The sequence below is a fragment of the Nyctereutes procyonoides genome, unplaced genomic scaffold, assembly GCF_905146905.1.
Source record: "Nyctereutes procyonoides isolate TBG_1078 unplaced genomic scaffold, NYPRO_anot_genome, whole genome shotgun sequence".
Classification (NCBI taxonomy): domain Eukaryota; kingdom Metazoa; phylum Chordata; class Mammalia; order Carnivora; family Canidae; genus Nyctereutes; species Nyctereutes procyonoides.
In genome coordinates, this window is record NW_026575049.1 from 26,465,018 (window position 1) to 26,484,221 (window position 19,204).

At 56.9% G+C, this 19,204-nt stretch overlaps 1 protein-coding gene across 4 annotated transcripts in view; it reads right to left on the reverse strand.

Annotated features, from left to right (window-relative positions):
• Positions 1 to 932: 932 nt before the first annotated feature.
• Positions 933 to 19,204, reverse strand: part of MGAT3 (beta-1,4-mannosyl-glycoprotein 4-beta-N-acetylglucosaminyltransferase) — a 29,276-nt gene continuing 11,004 nt past the window's right edge. For 2 of the 4 annotated variants that reach the window (XM_055329315.1, XM_055329316.1), the window contains exon 2: positions 933 to 2,822. In XM_055329315.1, the coding sequence (XP_055185290.1) occupies positions 1,220 to 2,821 (1,602 nt within the window). In that variant the 5' untranslated portion in view covers position 2,822 and the 3' untranslated portion in view covers positions 933 to 1,219. Of the gene's footprint in view, positions 2,823 to 7,994; positions 8,511 to 9,118; positions 9,344 to 19,204 lie in introns of those variants that run through there. The other 2 variants (XM_055329317.1, XM_055329314.1) reach the window with 2 other exon arrangements.

Here is a 19,204-nt window from a genome sequence, read left to right on the forward strand (position 1 = left end):
TGCACATGTGATGGTGGGAGCTAAAGCAACCACTCTATCCAGAATTGGAAGGTGCACATGAAGGAGAGCACAGCTGCCTGACTGTATCTGGACCATCTCCCTCTAGACGGTTAAGCTAGAAACAAGCTTGTCTTGCTTAAAACCACTATATTTCAGGGTGTCTTAATTAGAGCAGCTGAGAATCTAACCAATACATCCCCTGCCCTCATGAGGCGAAGAGGAATGAGATGACACACGGCTGGCCTTAAAGTCCCTCCTGGGCCCAGGGCAGCCCCACGGGCCTTTCCTGGTTCTAGCCAGACCCAAGGAGGGGTGCAAGGGTGACTCTAGCAGAGACAGTGCGGAGCTGGGGCTGTGGGTTCCAGTGGGAAGGGGTGATTGGGAACCTCCTCCACCCCCACGCCCCCTCCCAGGCCCCACCTACTAGGCTGCCTGATGGTCCAGTCTCTGGCTCCCATCCCACCCTGAGAACTAGACTCTTGGCCTTGCAGGGACTGACTGGGTAGCCCGTAAGACAGAAATATAAAAAGAAAGAAGGAATGTTGAGGCCAGGTTTGGAACCAAAAGGAAGACTCCGCAGGCTTCCGCAGACCCCCTGCCTACCCCCCAGGTGCTATCCGGCGGCGCAGGGGTGGCCCATGGGGCAGAGTTCTCAGCTCCCTGCGGCTCAGCTCTTGAGGACACTGGGCTTCCTCCCAGCCTGCCGCTGTTTCTCATCCCCTCCCTCCTCGGTGTCCCCTCTCCCTCCTGGACCCAAATGTGTCTATTTACAGAGCCTCAGGACCTCCTGGCACGCCCACTTTTCCGCTGCAGGTCCAAAGCCCCAGGAGGTCACATGGTAGGTTTCTCCCTGGCAGGGGCTGCAGCTCCCGCTTGGCTGCCCTGGGGAGTTCCTGCAGGTTCCCTTCCCCACCCTGCCCGCCCTCCCTTGCCACCCAGTAACCATCATGCACTCTCCGCTGGCACCTCCCAGCCACAGCACTCCTGGTGGACGGAGGGGCCCGACTCCCCTCTCCCGATGAGGAAGGAAGGATGTTTTGTGAGCTCACAGGCCTGACCCTTGCTTGATTCCCAAGGGCCTGAGCAGGGAAGACTCCTCCGCCCATCCACTCCCGGTCCTCTCAAGAACCAGCCAGACAGCAGAGGGAGGCAGGGAAGCATCAGGGGGGGCCGCCGCCACTCCCCCCACCTGCCACCGGCCCTCTAAGATCATGCAGCCTTAGCCTTCAACCACATCCAATTTGCCCCTGGCGGGTGGCCTTCCCTCGGGACCCCTGTTCCGCCGCCCACCTTCCGCGGTGCCCTTGGGCTCCTGGTAGGGGTTGTCCAGCAGGTAGCGGAACTGGGCGTAGTTGTTGAGCAGGTACTTCGGGGCGTACATGTGTTCGCTGGGGTCGGCCGGCGGGTACTCCTGCTGCGTGCCGTCGAACCAGCCCCCGGTGCGGATCAAGCTGCGGATGTAGTTGAGGTCCCGCTTGTCCTCGTAGTCGCCCCAGCGGGGGAAGTCCCCGTTCTGGGCGGACACGAGCTTGAAGTAGATGCCCTCGGGCGTGAAGCACCAGGAGCAGTGCCAGCCGGCGAAGTGCAGGGGGCTGCCGAGCGACCACTGCACCAGGATGTGGCCCGTGCGGTTCTCGTACTGCCGGAAGTTGGGCATGGTGTAGTACTGGCGGCGGCGCAGGCGGATGCCGTCCAGCCCGTACACCGTCTGCAGCATGTCCACCGTGCAGCCCGACACCACCTCCAGGGTGCCCGGCTGCTTCCAGAAGAAGCCGTACAGCGACTTGCGCATGTGGAAGGCGAAGGGCTCGGTCCAGCCGTCGTACAGCTTGAGGAAGAGCACGCCGTCGCGGGCCGGGATCTCGTCGGCGTCGTCGATGATGAAGACGTCGTCGGGCCGCAGGTTGCGCAGCCGCGACACGCCGTCCTGGGTCAGGAAGGTGCGCAGGTAGTCGTCGGCGATCCAGCCGTCCTGCCGCCCGCCCAGCGGGAAGTGGTCCAGGAAGACGTAGAGCACCTTGTGCCGGATGTACTCGAAGGTGCCGTTGGTCAGCATCTCGCGGAACTTGAGCGGCCGCGGCTCCCCGTAGGCCGTGAAGTTGGACTCGCACACCACGAAGGCGTCCACCACGTCGCCCAGCTCGTGGAAGCGCACGTCGAGCAGGTCGAACTCGTGGTTGATGTTGATGGCGTTGATGACGCGCCGCGGCACCTCGCGGGGCACCAGGCGCTCCTTGGTGGGCAGGTTGGAGTACTGCACCACGGTGGGCACGCCGCAGCTCGGCCCGTGCCAGCCCGGCAGGCACACGCACTCCACCCACTTGCGCCGCGGGCCGCGGGCCCCCGGGCGCTCGCGGGTGCTCAGCAGGTGCCGGGCCGGGCCGCGGGCCGGGGAGCCCTCGGCGCCCTCGGCCTTCTCCTCGGGCCGCCCCGAGAGGGGCCTCTCCAGCATCTTGGTGCCCGGTTTGAAGCAGACGCCCCCCGCCTTGGTGCGCACGAAGTACTCGGTGGTGTCCTCGGGCAGCACGAAGTCCACCCGGTGGAGCTCCTCGGTGGCCTTGCTCGGAGACAGCGGCTGCAGCAGGGGCGAGTGCGAATAGAGCGGCGTTCGCAGCAGGTCAGGGCTGCCCGGCTCCGGGCTGGCCTGGGGCGTGACGGGGGCATTGTTCCAGAAGAAGCTGGACACGAGGTTCGGGCTTAGGGAGGCCAGTTCCCGGGGGAAAGTGACATAGGACAGGGTCTTAAAGAAGTGCAGGAAGGAGATGAGGCACAGGCCGGCCATACAGAACATGAGAAAGAGCTTGTAGCGTCTCATCTTCATCCTGCAGTAAGGGGGGAGAGAGCAGACGGGTCAGGGGGCTGCAGACCTGGGTGAGGAGAGCCTGAGGCCCCTCTCCCAAGGAAGGGAACCCGAGGAGGCCTTCACTGCCACCCAGTCTGTGCACCTCCCGGCCGGTGCCTGGCGCCCCTGCAGGAAGTCACCTCCTGTCCCCACCCACCCCCACCCCCGGAGTTCAGCCTGAGAGTCCAACTCACTGTACCAAGTACCCCGGGAAGGCAAGGCATCGACGAAATTCCCCTCCTGGTCAGGACCTCCTCCCCGTTGCCACAGCCCTCCTTCCCCAGAGATTACCAGGTCATCACACTCACCCCCTCTGCAGCCTGATCCTCCACCTGGCCTGCCCACTCTGACCAGACCAGCTGCATCGCTAGACTTTGCTCCAGGAACAGTGCAGCCTGGGAAAAGCTCAGCTCTGCAGTGCAGAACCTGCCCCAAGGGAGGGGGAGAGTGGGCTGCAGGCTGCCAACATGGGTCCCCTCCCTGACCTGCCCACGGAGCTTTTCTTTCTTTTTTCTTTTTTTTTTTTTTTGTGTGTGTGTGTCAGTATGTTGACAAATCTAATTCCTTTTCACTGAAAGAATTCACAGGTTTCAAGGAAACACATCTAATTCTAACACTTAAAAGAATAAGTAAAAGTTCCCCTCTGTTACCGATCTCCAGGCATAAGGTGTGTTGCTGGTTTGATATGCGAGATTTCTGTCCTTGATTTCCTATTTTTCATAAATATTACCTAATGGACATGAACTACAATCAAGTTGTTTTCCACGATCAATGATAAGAGATTTTCGTATCAGTAGTAATAGATCTACCATTTCGTTTTAAATCCCACACAAGGGATCCCTGGGTGGCGCAGCGGTTTAGAGCCTGCCTTTGGCCCAGGGCGCGATCCTGGAGACCCGGGATCGAATCCCACGTCGGGCTTCCGGTGCATGGAGCCTGCTTCTCCCTCTGCTTGTGTCTCTGTGCCTCTCTCTCTCTGTGACTATCATAACTAAATAAAAAAAAAAATCCCACACAATATTCCATGGTTATTTTGAATGAATCACTCTCTATTCATGAGTGACTCGTGAGTATAACCATTCTCTCTATTCACTTAAGCAGTTCGATTTATCAATTAGTTTGTGGCTGTGGAATGGAGAGCCTTGTATATTGCTTTTTACAATTGAAGTGAACTTTCTATTATAGAATATTCGTAACATATCAGAAAAGTTGCAAAGAGAGTATAGAGGGTTCCTTACACTCCTCGCTTGGTCTCCCCCCCAGGGCTAGTGTCTTACATCACCATGGTACGCTTGTCATACCTTGAAAATTGAAATGGCCACATTATGATTAACTAAAGTCTATACTTTATTCAGGTGTGCTACTTATTTCACAAATGAACCTGTGGAGCAAGAGAGAACTGCTGACTATAATCCTCCAGCTTGTTTTGTCTTAGAGCCCAGTGAGGTGGGCAGACAGGCTGGGAGGCTACACCCATTGGGCCAAGTAGGACCTGGATGACCTACTGAGTTTCGGGAAGGGCTAGGATAGAAACTGGCCTTTGGCCGCTGGTGTATAATCGTTTCCCCTTCCGTGGATCCCCCATGAGTAAGGCACTGTCCTTCCATGTAGAACATTCTTCCTTTCAGATGTTCCTTTCTTTGGCTTCTCCTTACTTCTCTGGGTCATTTGGGTGCCTTGCTGCCATACCCTCCCCTCCACTTCCTAACTCTGCATACAGCAGGGGAGAGTGGAAGGATGCACACCTGGCCTCAAACTTCTGTGACCTTAAAGAACAAAACAAAACAAAAAACTTCTGTGACCTTAAGCAAGGCTCCTTGCCATTCTAAACCTCAGTTACTACACCTGTGAAATGGGTACAGCACTCCTGGTGGGCATCAGGTGCTTAATAAACTTCGGTCATTTCAAGGCTGGAAGATTCCAACGTAATTTTCTCTAAGCTATGTGGTTACAAGGCACAGATTCATGAAATGTTTGATCGAAAACAAATTTTAAGAGCCACCTCCTCTAATCTTTTAATTTTATAGAGGAGGAAACCAGGACCTAGAGGACTTCAGGGACCTGCTTGATGTTACAAAGCTGGGGCAGGAACCTGGGTGGCTTGACTCCTGGGCTACACCCTGTTCCCAGCCTCACCTTGGTGGGGAGTCCTGAGCAAACTAATGAGCCATGGAGTCGCCACCAATGGCGAACGGCCAGGGTACTTGGTGCTGTCATGTCCATCCAGTTTGAATACCAGGCTCTCCTGGAGCCTGCCCCAGGGCTGGCACAGCTGACTGAAGGCAGTCTGGCAGGACAATCGGGGGTGGGGACCTCTGCTTAATGTCAGCTGTCCCAGGGCAGGGGGTGGGGGGCTGGTCTCCACTGGCTTTTGAGAAGGCGGGAGGGAGGGGCTGCTCCTTGGCAACATTTTAAAGTAGGTCTTCTGGGCTCCTCTCTCTGTAATGGATTCCAGCCCTACCCTGGCCAAGTGAGACCAGGTAGAGGCCAGCAGGGTGAGTGGAAGGGCCAAGGGGTGAGGCCCGATAAAAGAGGGTCGAGGCGTTCTTGCTGTGGCCAAGACCAGGCATAAGGCAAACCTGCAGACTGAGCTGGGCACAGCAGAAGCGTCCAGCATGACCCGCCAGGGGCTCTGAGGACCTGGTAAGGCAGTCCTGATCCTTCTGGTTATTTTTTCCCACTTGGAACCTACCTCTGTGGAACACACACCGACCCTGGCCCTTGTCGGATTGGCCCATGAGCTGTGGAGGGCAGGGCCAGGCTGCCACTCAGATGAACTCCCCTGGCAGCAGTGGCCCTGCAGAGTGCCAAGGGCCGCCATGGCCCCGCCCAGGTCACACTGACCCAGCTGCTCCTTGGCTCCCTGGGCAGGCTGGCTTTCAGGATCTGGTTACACCTGGCCAGATGTGCCCTTCGGAGGACAGACCCACCAGTACCTGGGATCTCCCTTTCACTGGGGCTTTCGGACTGAGGCCACGTGATAAGGCCCCAGCCTGGCCTGCTGCTGAGAATCAAGGAACTGTGTGTGGCTCCCTCATTGCTCGGGCTGCTTAGGAGACAGAAGCACGTGGTAGTCGGCCTGGAGCAAGCTAGGGCCTCACAGACCATATTTTCTGGGACACTTTCACTTTCAGCTTCACTCTTACTTTTCTGGGCCTGACCCTTTTTTAATCTTATCTTCATGTATTTTGATAAGTACTTGAAATATATATATATATATATATTTTTTACACTGTGTGGCATATAAATAGGAAACGGAATAAATAAAGCATTGACTCCTGAGGTCTCATGCAAGTCTCATCCATTTTGGAAGGTTACTGTAACCACCCATTTTACAGATAGGGAAACTTTTCCCAAAGGCCATTAGGAAGGTGGCTGAGTCAGGACCTGGCACCCCTCCCTCCCTCCCTTCCTCCTTACAGCTGAGATGGATCCCTCCAGGCAGCCCAGCTGTGGGCTAAATCCACAGAACCTAATTAGGCCCCATCTGGCAGCCTTTCTCCTTCCACTATAAAGCTTTGTTGAGGGCAGCCCGGGTGGCTCAGCGGTTTAGCACTGCCTTCAGCCTAGGGTGCAATCCTGGAGACTGGGGATCGAGTTCCATGTCAGGCTCCCTGCATGGAGCCTGCTTCTCCCTCTGCCTCTCTCTGTCTCTCGTGAATAAATAAATTAAATCTTAAAAAGAAAAAAAAAAAAGCTTTGTTGAGAATCCATCAGGTGCAACAACAAAGCTGATGGTCACTGATGCTTATAAGCCAGTGAATGGCCCGAGCACATTCCACACTAGACATCATTGGATCCTCTCCATGTGAAGCAGGTACCTTTATCATTCCCATTTTACAGGTGAGAACACTGGGGCCAGAAAGATGATATAACTTGCCCAGTGTCATACAATTAGTAAGGGGTAGACAGTGGGCTTTCACCCACTGGTAAACCTGTCCTGAGCCCCTTCCATCTGCCATGTGCAACCCAAATAGAGTGACACCAAGAATCTACTGGTGACCAGTGAAAACAACCCAGTAGATGGAACAGCCACTACTACCTTTGACCCATACAACACCCCCACAGGGTGCTCACCTGATCCATATCATCCACTCACACACCAACTACTTATCAAGAGCCCACTGTGTGCCAGGCACTGTACTAAGCCCTGGGAGCCTGGGAGACGAGGCAGACGAGGACGCCCACCTCCGTGCAGCGTACACAGGGGTGAGCAGGGCAAGGAAATGCAATAAACTAGAAATAAATGAGTCAGGTAATACTGCACATTAGAAAGAGTTGTGCTGATGGAATATTACTCAGCCATTAGAAACGACAAATACCCACCATTTGCTTCAACGTGGATGGAACTGGAGGGTATTATGCTGAGTGAGGTAAGTCAATCGGAGAAGGACAAACAGTGTATGTTCTCATTCATTTGGGGAATATGAATAATAGTGAAAGGGAATATAAGGGAAGGGAGAAGAAATGTGTGGGAAATATCAGAAAGGGAGACAGAACATAAAGACTTCTAACCCTGGAAATGAACTAGGGGTGGTGGAAGGGGAGGAGGGCGGGGGGTGGGGGTGAATGGGTGACGGGCACGGAGGGGGACACTTGACGGGATGAGCACTGGGTGTTATTCTGTATGTTGGTAAATTGAACACCAATAAAAATTAATTTATTAAAAAAAAAAAAAAGAAAGAGTTGTGCTGGGCAGCCCGGGTGGCTCAGCAGTTTAGCGCCTGGCTTTGGCCCAGGGGTGATCCTAGAGACCCAGGATTGAGTCCCACATCAGGCTCCCTGCATGGAGCCTGCTTCTCCCTCTGCCTGTGTCTCTGCCTCGCTCTCTATCTCTCAGGAATAAATAAAATCTAAAAAAAAAAAAAAAGAATTGTGCTCCAGAGAAAAATCTGGGTAAAGGATAGGAGGTGGAGTGGGTTCGGTGACAAGCAGGTGCTCAGTGCAGGCCTCTCTGAGAAGAGGGAGACTTGAAGACGACCAGGGGGCAGGGGAAGAAGATTCTGGGCAGAAGGAACAGCCAGTGCTCAGGAGATGTATGGGATGGGTCCAGATCACGCAGAGCCTGAAGCCTCAGCAGGAAATATGGTTTTCATGGGAGGATTCTGGGCAGAGGAGGAACATGACCCGACCCTGGTCTGAACAGACTCACTCGAGCTGCTCTGTTGAGAGTACACTGTTGCTGCAGGGAGCGCGGCAAGGAGACCCCGGCATAGTCCAGGTGTGACAAGGGGCGGCTTGAACCACAGTTGGGGGTGGGGTGCAGAAAGCGCTCAGATTCCGATGGATTTGCTGAAGACTTGGATGTGAACTGTGAGCAAGGAGTCAGGACCTAGAAGGATGGAGTCTTTGACTGGGGTGGGGGATGCCCCTCAGCTGCAGAGCTGGCTTTGAGTCAGGCTGTCTCTGCAGGTCCTCACCCTCACCTGCCCTCCCCCCTAGCAGATGCGAACACAGAGGCTGATGAGGGGCGGGGCCAGCCACCTTGAGGGCTAATGGCAGAGCCTAGCTGTTGACCTTGGTCTCTGGATCCAAATCTCACATCCTTCCAGAAGTATGCTTGGTCTAGAAACCTCACAGGATGGAGGGGTGTGGTGAATAATGCTTTGGATCTGAGGACCCCTTGTGGGCTCTGGGAGGAGGAACTGGTTTGGGGGACATTGTTCAGTTCACCATTCTCCACCCCCTCCCTCCTGCTTCCTGACATGCATTAGCTTGAGCCCCTCCAGGAACTCAGGACCCCAGGATGGGTGAGGTGGTCAGGACCTGCCTGGAGAAGCAATTTTAGCTGAGGGAGGACTTGGGTCTCTAACGGGCTGGCCCATTGCCCTCCAAGGCCGACACAGACACAGGCAGCTTCCTGAGGGCAAAATCCCTGTCCAGTCATTCCTATTGCTGAGGATGATCTTAGGCAGCTCAGAGGCCATACCTATGCCCTTACTCATTTCAGTAAAATTCACCAAATATTTCTTCGGTGTTTGCTTTGTGTCAGGGCCAGCATCTCCTGAAACCAAGTGTCTTCTGCCCAGGTTAGAACTTGGAAGAACCATACTGAGCTCTCCCAACCCTCTTCCTGACAACCTGCATCAGTCTCTGGATTTATGTAGCCACTGTGAATCTGAGTCTCAAGATTGCTTGGCCTCTCTGAGCTTCAACTCCCCCATCTATAAAACGGATATAATCATTCCTGTCCTGCCCACTTCAAATGAGACACCAAATCAGGGAGATCAATCCATAGTCCTCTCCTGTTCCCAACACTCACCATGCTGAGCTCACCTTCTCTGACATCTGTCTCCTCAGCTGGACTACCAGCTCCCTGGGGCAGGGAGCTGTACACGGCAGGTGCTCAACAAAAGCACCCTGCATTGTCCTGGGCCTCCTCAATGTGCTCACCATCACTTCCATGCACACAGACTCTGGAACAAGACTCCAAATCCTGGCTCTGCCATCTTCTGTCTGTGTAGGCTTGGGCAACTTCACAACTTTCATTTTTTTTCCCATCTATGAAATGAGAGTTCAATAATCCATGCAAAGTGCCTGGCGCATAATGAGTATGAAATAAACCTTAAGTCTTCTTACTCCTATTGCTATATCCCAGCCTGGCAGAGAGAACTTTTGGGTGGGGATGTGGCACGAGCTCAAAGGCTTGGAGGTGAGCCCCTGGCAAAGCCTGGGCCCTGGTGGGCACTGTCCTATCTCAGAGGAGCAAGAGGCAGGGAAGGGGCTCAGCAAGTGAAGCCTAGTAAGAACCTGGGCCTGATGGTGGAGGGGCTGAGAAATAGCACCCTGCTTCCTGGGGCACTGGGGAAATGAGGGAAGAAATTTCAGGCCCTCTAGGAGCCTCCCCGAGTTCCCCCCAACCCTCAACACATATATCACTCTGTGAGTGGTACCCAGCCCCAGGGGCCTATGTTTCCTGCATGAAAGTGGTGGGGTGGGCTGGGTGCTTCCTGGTAGCCAGATAATCAGGGACGGGGGAGACTAAGGCTGATCCTGACCCAGGATAGTGGCAGGATCAGCCCACTCCGGGCCTCCTCTTCTTGTGCTGACTTAAGTCTGTGGCCATGCCCCATAAGGTGCCCCTGGGCAAGTTTTCTTCCTTCTCTCCCTGCTCCTACCTCTTCCTTCTCCTCTTTGTGCCTTTTCTTTGGGCTCTGCTTAGAAGGTTGATTGGGTAAGGCAGGGAAGCAGATGAGCCCAAACACCACAATCCAGTCATGATCTCGGGGTCAGAGCTCAGGCTCAGTCCAGGGGGGCTCCTGGTCAGAGAGGACAGGTGTTCCCTGGAGACCACAGGCTAGGAGTGTGGGCCTGGCTGGGCTGGCAGTAGATGCAGACACACCCTGACAGCTGTCATCGGAGTGACGGGAAGCTCCCGTGGCGCTCTCCATGGTCCTGAGCTTGCCTGCGCTGACCAGGGTCCTAGCTCAGCCCTGGGAATGCCCTCCACCAGCCTCTCACCGGCCCCTGCCAACCAACTCTGTGGTTCAGTGGCTCATGTCCTAATGGCCACTCCCCCTGCCCACCATCCTCTGGCCCCCTTCCCTGCCTGCCTCATGACACCTGATCCCTGGTGTCCTCAGTTCTGGAACAGCAACAGGGCCCTCAACTCCTACAACTGGGAAAAGGGACCAGTTGTGGTCTGCATCCAGCAGCAAAAGGGTCCGACACCTACTAGGTGCTCAGGACGCCCTGGAAATGTCTATGGGGGAATTCCTGGAGGTCACACAGTCCACCTCGTCTCCACTCTTGGGCAGGAAATGGCCCCTCTACAACCCCAGCCTGGGAGCACCTTTGAATGCACCCTCACTTCTCCATCAATTAGTTCATCTGCTTGAAAGGACATCTTGATTTTGAGCTGAAGTGCCTGCCTCCATCCCATGTGACCCCAGGGCTCTGCCCATCTCCATGAGGAGGCAGGAGATGTATCTTTGCAGCAAACTCTGCCTAAGACACAAGGTGGGCACAGTGGTTGCAATGTCAGATCTGAACATTGCCTCTGACCTACCTCTCATTATCCTACCTCTGCTGGCCTCAGTTTCCCTTCTCTATAAAATAGACGTAGAACAAATGAGTCAATCCATGCAAAAGAAGAGTAACTGTGCCTAAGCATATGGTGGGTGCTCAGTGAGCATCGGCTTTCATTGTTACTGGAAATCAGGAAGATCTGGTTTAAGCCCCAGTGCTGTAATTTTACTGTGTGCCCTCGGGCAAGTTACTTAGCTTCTCTGGACCTCAGTCTCAGATAGAGAAGGAAGATATCCCCTCCCTTGCAGTCCTGTGGGAGATCTGGATGAGCCGTGGTGTCAAAACATCCTGCATGGAGCCCAGCACTTAGCAGATGCTCTAAAAATACCTGCTTCTTTCCTTCCATTTAGCTTTCCTGCCAGACAACCAAATGCAGATGACATGACTGAACACGCCAGGCCTTGCCCTAGCCAACTTTGTTAAAGGACTGAGCCAATTGGAAGGCTGCTTACTACTGACTGGCACCCGTCATCCTCCTGGGCATTCTCAGTGACTCATTTGGTTTTCAGAGCCCAGGGAATCTGGAGCCCCACAGAGGGTCCAGGCTCCTCTCCCAGGGTCTCAAGGGCCCTGGAGTAAGAATATTGTCCAAACCCTCACCCCAGGCCAGCGCCCCTGCCAAGTAACCATCTGGCCTCTGCTGGTCCAATTCTTAGCACCACCCATTCCAAGCACGTCAGGCTGGTAGAAATGCTTTCTGTTGACCTAAATCAGCCTCCTTGGAGCTTCCGCTACTGCTTCCAGGTCCTCCCTTGGGGGTTAAGCAGAGCAAGTCAGCACCTCAGGAATCAGAAGACTCTGTGGCCAAATAAAGGTCCTTCCAATGTGAGGTTCCATGATCCCCCATGGAGAGACAGGCAGAGGAGGCAGCTACAGAGTCTGACAAATTCCAGAGTTCTGGCAAGATGCAAGAAACAACTGACGCTGTGTTTATTTCTTCATCTCTCATCATTTTATTCATCCCTTCAGCTCCTGTCTATCAGACAGCGCTCCATGAGGGTCAAGCCTATACACAGGGATGTCACCCCACAGCCGACGCATCATCCAGGCTACTGGTGGACATTTACCAAGAACCTGCAGTGTGCCAGGTACTGCCCCTGCAACGGCTGGAGAAATTAGGGGCTCATTCCTGGGCTCCCCCTGGAGGAAGGTATGTTAAGTCTCCATTTTGTAAATGAGGAGATAGATTCCTCATAGCTTCGAGGTTAAGCTACTCACTCAGCCACACAATGCTTGTGGGAATGAAACAGATGAGATTCCCCAAGCATCCTGCACCTGCCAACAGGTGGGCCTGGGACCCAGTGGGGCTGCAGATTTGAGGGTTCTACCCCAGGCGAAGCATGAGTGGCCTGGGTGAGGGAGGGTCTGGTGTACCCTAACCCCCCAGTCCCCAGGACTTCTACTCCCTAGCACTCCTCAGAGACAAGTCGGCTTAAAGGGCCAGCCCTGGTAAGGGCCCCAGTGGCCCAGTCACTGAAAAGTCCTGGCGGACTCTGTTCACCATGGTGCAGGTGGGGGAGCTGCTGCTGCTCCCATCCACAGATCAGGAAAACAAGGCACAAAGCGAAGCACAGTTACACTGGGAGCCAGTTCTTGGACCAGCCAGATGGGGCACCCCAGCCACCCCCTGGGCACAGGGATCTGGGGCCTCTACTCTTTCTGCTGGCTTAGCTCCGGAGCAGGAGCCTGGCTGAAGCCTCAGCCCAATGCCCATGCCTGGGAGCCCTTTCTGTGGTGAACCCTACCACTATCCCTGCTCCACAACCAGCCCATGTGCCCTGGCCCTCTCGCCTTCCTCCAGAGCCCTCCCCACTCAGCCTGCTCCCAGTCCCCTGCCAGCTGCCTAAGAACTTTCCCACAGAGTGGTAGCATGTGCCTGAGAAAGTTGGTTCCCAAGGCTAGGACCTGCCCTCATCTCCCTGGAGCCTCCTTCTCTTTCCCCACTGGTCACTGGCCCACCGAGGACATCAGCGTTTGGTCCCCAGAGGCCCATGGGTAGTGAAGATATAGAGCACTTCCACCCGCCCAGAATGTTCTACTGGACAGCGCTGGAGGCTAAAGAGATTAGTCATCCTTAGACATCAGTCAATGGGGTGGCTGTGCTCAGAAGCCTGCTGTGGCTCCCACTGTCCAGCACTGAGGTTCATGGCTGCTGTGACTCCTGACTTTTTTTTTTAAGATCTTATTTATTTATTCATGAGAGACACAGGGAGAGAGAGAGGCAGAGACGCAGGCAGAGGGAGAAGCAGGCTCCCTGCAGGGAGCCCAATGTGGGACTCGATCCCAGGACTCGATCCCAGGTCTCCAGGATCACACCCTGGGCTGCAGGCGGCGCTAAACTGCTGAGCCACCCGGGCTGCCCTGACTCCTGCCTCTTAAGATCCGCCCCTACCTTGCCTTATTCACGTTAACATGATGGTCACCACTTAACACACGCTGAGGTTATCACCAGCTGCCGGCATACGTTTTACATACACTGGCCCCTCTCAGCCGTCCTTAGAGGTAGGACTTATCATCCCCACTTTACAGGAGGAAATTGAGGAAATTGAAGCTCAGAGGGCAAAGCAACTTGCAGAGCATTCCTCTGCTCACCTGTGCACACCCACTGCTCTGCAGGGCCTGAGACCCACGCGGCTGGCGGGGAGGGGAAGGTGCCGTTGGCCTGAGCTCCAGACACTGAAGGCTCTGAGTGATGGCCAGTATCAGCTTCCAGAGCTATCCAATAGCACGCTCTGTGATGATGCAAACAGCTAGGCTGCGCTATCCTACACACAAGCCGCTAGCCCCGCGTGGCTACTGAGCACTTGAAATTGACTGGGAGACTGAGGAACTAATTTATAATTTCACTTAATTTGAATTTTAGTTTAATAGCCACATGTGCTAGCAGCTACTGAATTGGAGCAGGCAGGTTCAGACAAGACTGGGGAGAATGGGGCAGGGGAAGGGGCAGGGGCAGGGAGCACGGCTGATTGCACCAGTTCTGCAGGGATGGTGGGGCTGGAGGGGAGGATGCACATGGGAGGATGCTGTGCTGGAGGTGAGGTGAGGCAGCCTGAGGTATCCAGCCTGGGACCCAGGGTCGGGGGGGGGGAGTGGTGGTGAGCTGCTGTGGGGACACTCCTTAAACACTGGGTGACAGAGGGAGGGAGTGGGTCACAGCGTCAGGGGCAAGAGGTGGGCTGGGGGTGGGACCTGGGGAAAGTCTGCGGAGGACAGAAGAGGACGAAGGCAAGGAGCTGAGCCCAAGCCCTGGGGAGGGCACCTCTGGGTGGAGGATTGGGCCTCATTGTGCAGAGGCAGCTGGAGGCAGTAAGGTGGAGCTATGGTGTTCAAGTCACAGGGCTGCCCTGAGGATTTCGTGTATGTAAAGTGTCTGGAACACTGCCTGGCTGAGCGACCACCAGGTGGGTAAGAAACAGTATCTGGTGAGGGGCAGGTGATGAGTGTTTGTCACAGGAAAGAGACTGAGGCATCTGAGGATGAAGCAAGGACTCCTGGTGGGTGGCTTTGGGGAGGGGAAGAGGGGGCTAGATGCAGACACAGACATCCCACGGAAAGGGTTCTGTGGGCACTGAGAACATGTGTCCCCAAACCAGGTTCTATGGAACCCCCAAGGCACTCCGGCGACCAGATGACAGAGAGAGACGGGGAGAGACAACAAAGCCTGGGACAACCCCTCCGCCCCCTAAACACACACACATAATCAAAAAGATGCTCACTCAGCTTTTCAATTTCATACATTGTAGTTTATCCTAGGATTTTGTTTGCAGAAAGTCTTCTACACTAAAAAGAGGTCTAAAAACCCCAGTGGGGCAGAGGCAGATGCACATTTCAGAAGGGCCCCAGGAGCACTGCTGGTCTCACACACACAGCCTGGAAAGCAGAGGCATAGACTGGGCCTGGGGGGGGGGTAACAGCCCTGCAGGGGGGCAGGGGGGCTCTTGCCTGAGTCCCCTTAGTGAGCAGGGAGGGAGTGTGGATGCATCCCAGCAGGGGTGCAGGGGTGCAGGGGCTGCTGGGGCAGAGGTGGGAGGAGCAGGGTGATGGTGTGACCGGCACAGCCACAGAGCTGGAGATCATGTCTCCTCTGGCCCGTTTCTGCCTGGTCACAGTAAACTCAGCAGTGATTGGCCTTGTCCCCTGCCCTGTTCATTCCATTCCCACACTGTGACTTCTCCAAGTCAGGCTGACCCTGTGTTCCCGGCGCCCAGCATGGGGCCCCGCCCAGACATTCAGCGTGTGTCTGGGGCAAGCCAAAGGGATGAGCACAAAGGTGGAACTGCAGGCACAGGGATCTGGCTGTGTCCCTGTCAACAGGGCCACATAGTCATGGACTTGCTGGGATCAAGAGGCTCAGCTGCCCCGCTGGGGGCTGGGGCCGGGCCCGGGTGGAGGGAAGGCGCCCAGGAGTGGGGGTGGGATGTGAGGATGGCAGGTCTCTGGTGCTTCTGCCCTGCCTGAGATGGGTCGAGAGAGCAGAGCAGCCCTGGTTTGGAGCTGGGGGTGCAGCCAGGAACAAGATGCACAGATGAGGTTCTCCCGGGTGGAGGGAAAGAGGACAGATGAGAAAACCAACAGAGGATGCCAGGTGTCAGCGCGGGCCTCCTAGAGAGAGGACGTTTCAGCTGCGACCCGAGAAGGAGCCACCCCACAGAGTAGGAAACCCCCAGTGCGGTGACAGCAAAGTGGGAGGGTGGCAGGGGGGTGTCTGAGTCTGTGGTGGGCACATGGGGCCTAGCGGGGCTGGCGAGGACACCCCACACTCCGGGGGCTGTGTGGACAGAAGCCTAGGCAGCCGGTCTCAGTTGCTGCCTCTTGAGTCAATAATCCGGATGTAGCTAAACCCTCTACCTGGGCAGGGCTGGGCCACTCTGCAGAGCAGTGGATCTGGAATATTCCTCCCAGAAGATGCCTCCTCCATCGTCGCCACCTTTGTGGCGGCTGGCACTTACTGAACGGCCCAGCTGCCAGACGCCGTGTGCCTTACTCCATTTATCCTCACAGCCACCGCGTGGTGAGGACACGGGGGCTGGGGACTGAGGGACCTGCCTGAGACTCAGCTGGCGGCGGCAGGACCCACCGGCGCTCACCACCTCTAGGGGCCCTCATTCAGGCAGCAGAGCCTAGGCTGCCGCCTTTAGCCTCGCCCAGGGCAAGGGCCCTCCCACCTCCACCCTGGCCCCCAGCAGGAGCCCAAGGGCTTGCCACTTGTGGGTCACATGCACCTGCCTTGTTGCAGCAGGTGACTGGACCAGTCACGAGAGCCCTGTGTCCAGCTGCACAGCCCAAACCCCCTCTCCGAGGCTCCCTTCCACCTGTGATGGGGTGAGCCCCCCAGGGCAGCGCTCTGTGAGGCCAGCCTACAGCGAGGTAACACCACGTTTCACAAAGCGCAGAGTTTCCGGACAGGCCGCAGGAGCCCCAGAGTCCCTTCCCACCTGATGCCAGCAGGGACAGATCGCCCTGGACGAGGTCTGGTGTTGGGATCTCTGGTCCCCCGAAGAGGGCCTGGGGCTCTAAGAAGTCAGGGAACCTCCCTGGTGAGGCCCGGACTTCAGGAGGCTCCAGAGGGCCTGTAGTCTGTGGGGGGGCCTGGCTCAAGCCTGTACTGCACACCCCCGCCCTCCACCGGCCCAATCTCTTCCCCAGCCTGGTGGGCCCAGAACTCCGAGATGGGCAAGGCAGGGTCCCACACCAACCGCGCTCACCGCCCTGAGGGGTTCTGTTTACTTGCTGTTACCCTGACCTGGCCTCCGGCCAGGGCCAGTCGGGCCCAGCTGTGTGGCCTGGGGACGCCCAATGCCCCCGCCTACTGCTGCCCTTCCTTGGCTTGTCACCAAATGGGGGAAAGAGGAGGGCGTGCCTGAGGCCTATCCCCCAGCTGCCCTCTGGCAGGGTGTGAACTGCCTCAGCTTCCTTCTACCTCCATCCCTTACAGATAAGGGAAGAGGTTCAAGGGGTCCAAGCGACCAGCCTGGCTCACCCTGAAAGTGACCCAGCCCTAGGGCCTCCTGCTCCCTACCACTCCACTCTGCCTCAGTCTCCCCTTGGCTCTCCATGCCTGGATCCCCGCAGGCCCACCTTCCCCTCACCTGACCCAGTACCTGCCTCGGGTCCCTACGGTGGCACACCACAGGTGATGCAGTGTCCCGTCCCAGGTGCTGCAACCCTGTGTCCGGCCTTATGGCTTGATGGCAATGGCTTCCTCCCCAGAGGCTGTCTCCTACACCCCACTCCCGGGGCTGAGCACAGGTGGCAGTTAGGTGGCTACATGGACAGCCACCCTCAGCCTGGCGCCATCTCTGACCTTTACCTCGGCACGTTTCCTGGCCCCACCTCTTCCCAACCAGGTCACCTCACTTCCTGGGACTGCAACCTCCTCGTCTGCCCCAGGTAGAGACAGGTAGCCTAGTGGCAGTGAGGGCAGGTGCTGGGGACGCGGGCACAAGCGCACTTTCTAGGTGAGGGGCCTGTCAGTGCCTGGCACTTTGTAAACCACGTGCCCATCTCCTCTTGGAACCTCGCCTCCCCCCCCTCACTGGGTGGAAGGTCACCCTGAGCTGCTTCCAGACTCCCAAGGGACCGTGGGGCATTGTCAGAGGGTCACAGACGAGAAATGGAGAAGCGTGGTACGGGGGGAAAGCTCGGAAGTAGTCTCTCCTGGTGGGACCCTGGGTCTCCAAGAAAGCGGGGTGTTGGGGGGCTCTGCAAGAACAGCCTGAATCCTGACTGTCCCTCAGAGACCCCGCACTGTTCACCTGCAAGTGGGCTCAGTACTCAACAGCCCTGGTCCGCAGTGGGGACAGCCGGGGGCGCAGGGTTCTCTGGGAGTGGGAGCAGAGGCTGGACTCTGTGTGGCTGGCCACGGATGAGAAACTGGGGGCCCAGAGGAGACCCCCCAAACAGCTATTGTACTGCCTGGCTGCATGCCCAAGTCCACCATGAGCAAGCCATTCATCCCTTGTGGTGGGAATGACCCTCTCGGGCTCCTTCCTAAGAGGGTGAAGACATAAATCAGCCCCGGGCAGAGAAGAGCCGAGGGCAGACGGCAGAACTTCCAGTGGGGGGGGGGGTGCGTGTGGGGTCTCTGGGGGGCTCCTCCTCCCTCACACCCAGCTTAGCCCGTGGCTCCCCTGGGGTGCTGCCCTCGACCCCTATCAGCCTACAGAGAAACCCCGTGGGCTGTGAGCGCCGAAGCCCTGCTCCTGGGGCTGCACAGGGACCATCAGTGCGGTGGCGGGGCAAACGGGGTGTGTCCTCTGTGCCCCCGTGCTGCGCTTGTCATGGGGGACACCCCACCCAGGAGGGTCGCTGACGGCCTGGGTGAGCAGAGCTGAGGGGACTTCCCCGGGACATGGGGGCCCTGCCATCTCTGCAGAAGGAAGGAGGAGGAGGAGGGCAGGGTGCAGCTGGGGCGGCCCAAGGAAGTAGGAGGAGAGCGAGACGTGGGCGCCCACGAGCCGGGGCAGGATGCGGCTCTGCCTCAGGGGTCACATCCGTGGACTGGAGATCACCTTGAGACGAGCGAGGCCGGTGAGGCTGGGCTGAGCGCTCTCCGCCTGCTCTGGAGTTGGAGAAAGCCAACTCCCTTGTGAGCCAGGGAGGAGGGTGCTGTGCAATCAGCCCCCCGGCCCCCCGCATGGGACACGGCGAGATGGGGGCAACTCCCTGGAATCTGGACTCAAAGAAAGCCAGATTTGAAGCCTGCCCCTGCCCTCTCCGCCCCCCGTGTGACCCTGGGCAGGTCTCTGAATACCCCCGGGCTGCAGAGTCATCGCACTGTGGGATCACTCCAGCCCTCAGCCCATGACAACTGAACACGGTCACATCCAAAAAGTCCCAACATAGACCAGTCCCTCTGAGCTCCTGACCGAGTCCAGCCCCCGGTGCTCCCCCAGGGCCTCACGGGTGTGCCCCGCGGCGGCACTGCAGGGCCTGGGGGCACCTCCTTCCAAGATGCTCCCAGGCCCCAGCCCCACTCCTCCTCCTCCACCTTCTCCTCACTGGCCTCTCTCCTTTTTTTTTCTCCTTCCTGTCTTGAAACTCTTAATTTTTTGAACAAGAGGTGCTACATTCTCATCTGGCACCAGGCCCCGCAAATTCCGTCACTGCAAAGTCCCCATCAGGCCATGTGCCCCCCCCCAGCTCAACCCCCTCCCAAGACCCCACGCCACCCAGTCGCCCCCCAGAGTCTGGCTCAGAATGAAACCCAAACTCCTCTGGGCCCACAGGCCCTGCCAATCTGGTCCTTGATACTCTGCTGTCCCCGCCTCCACTGGGCTCCTCCGTGCTGCAGTCCCCACCTTTCATCCTCAGGGTCCTCCCCCCGCGGTT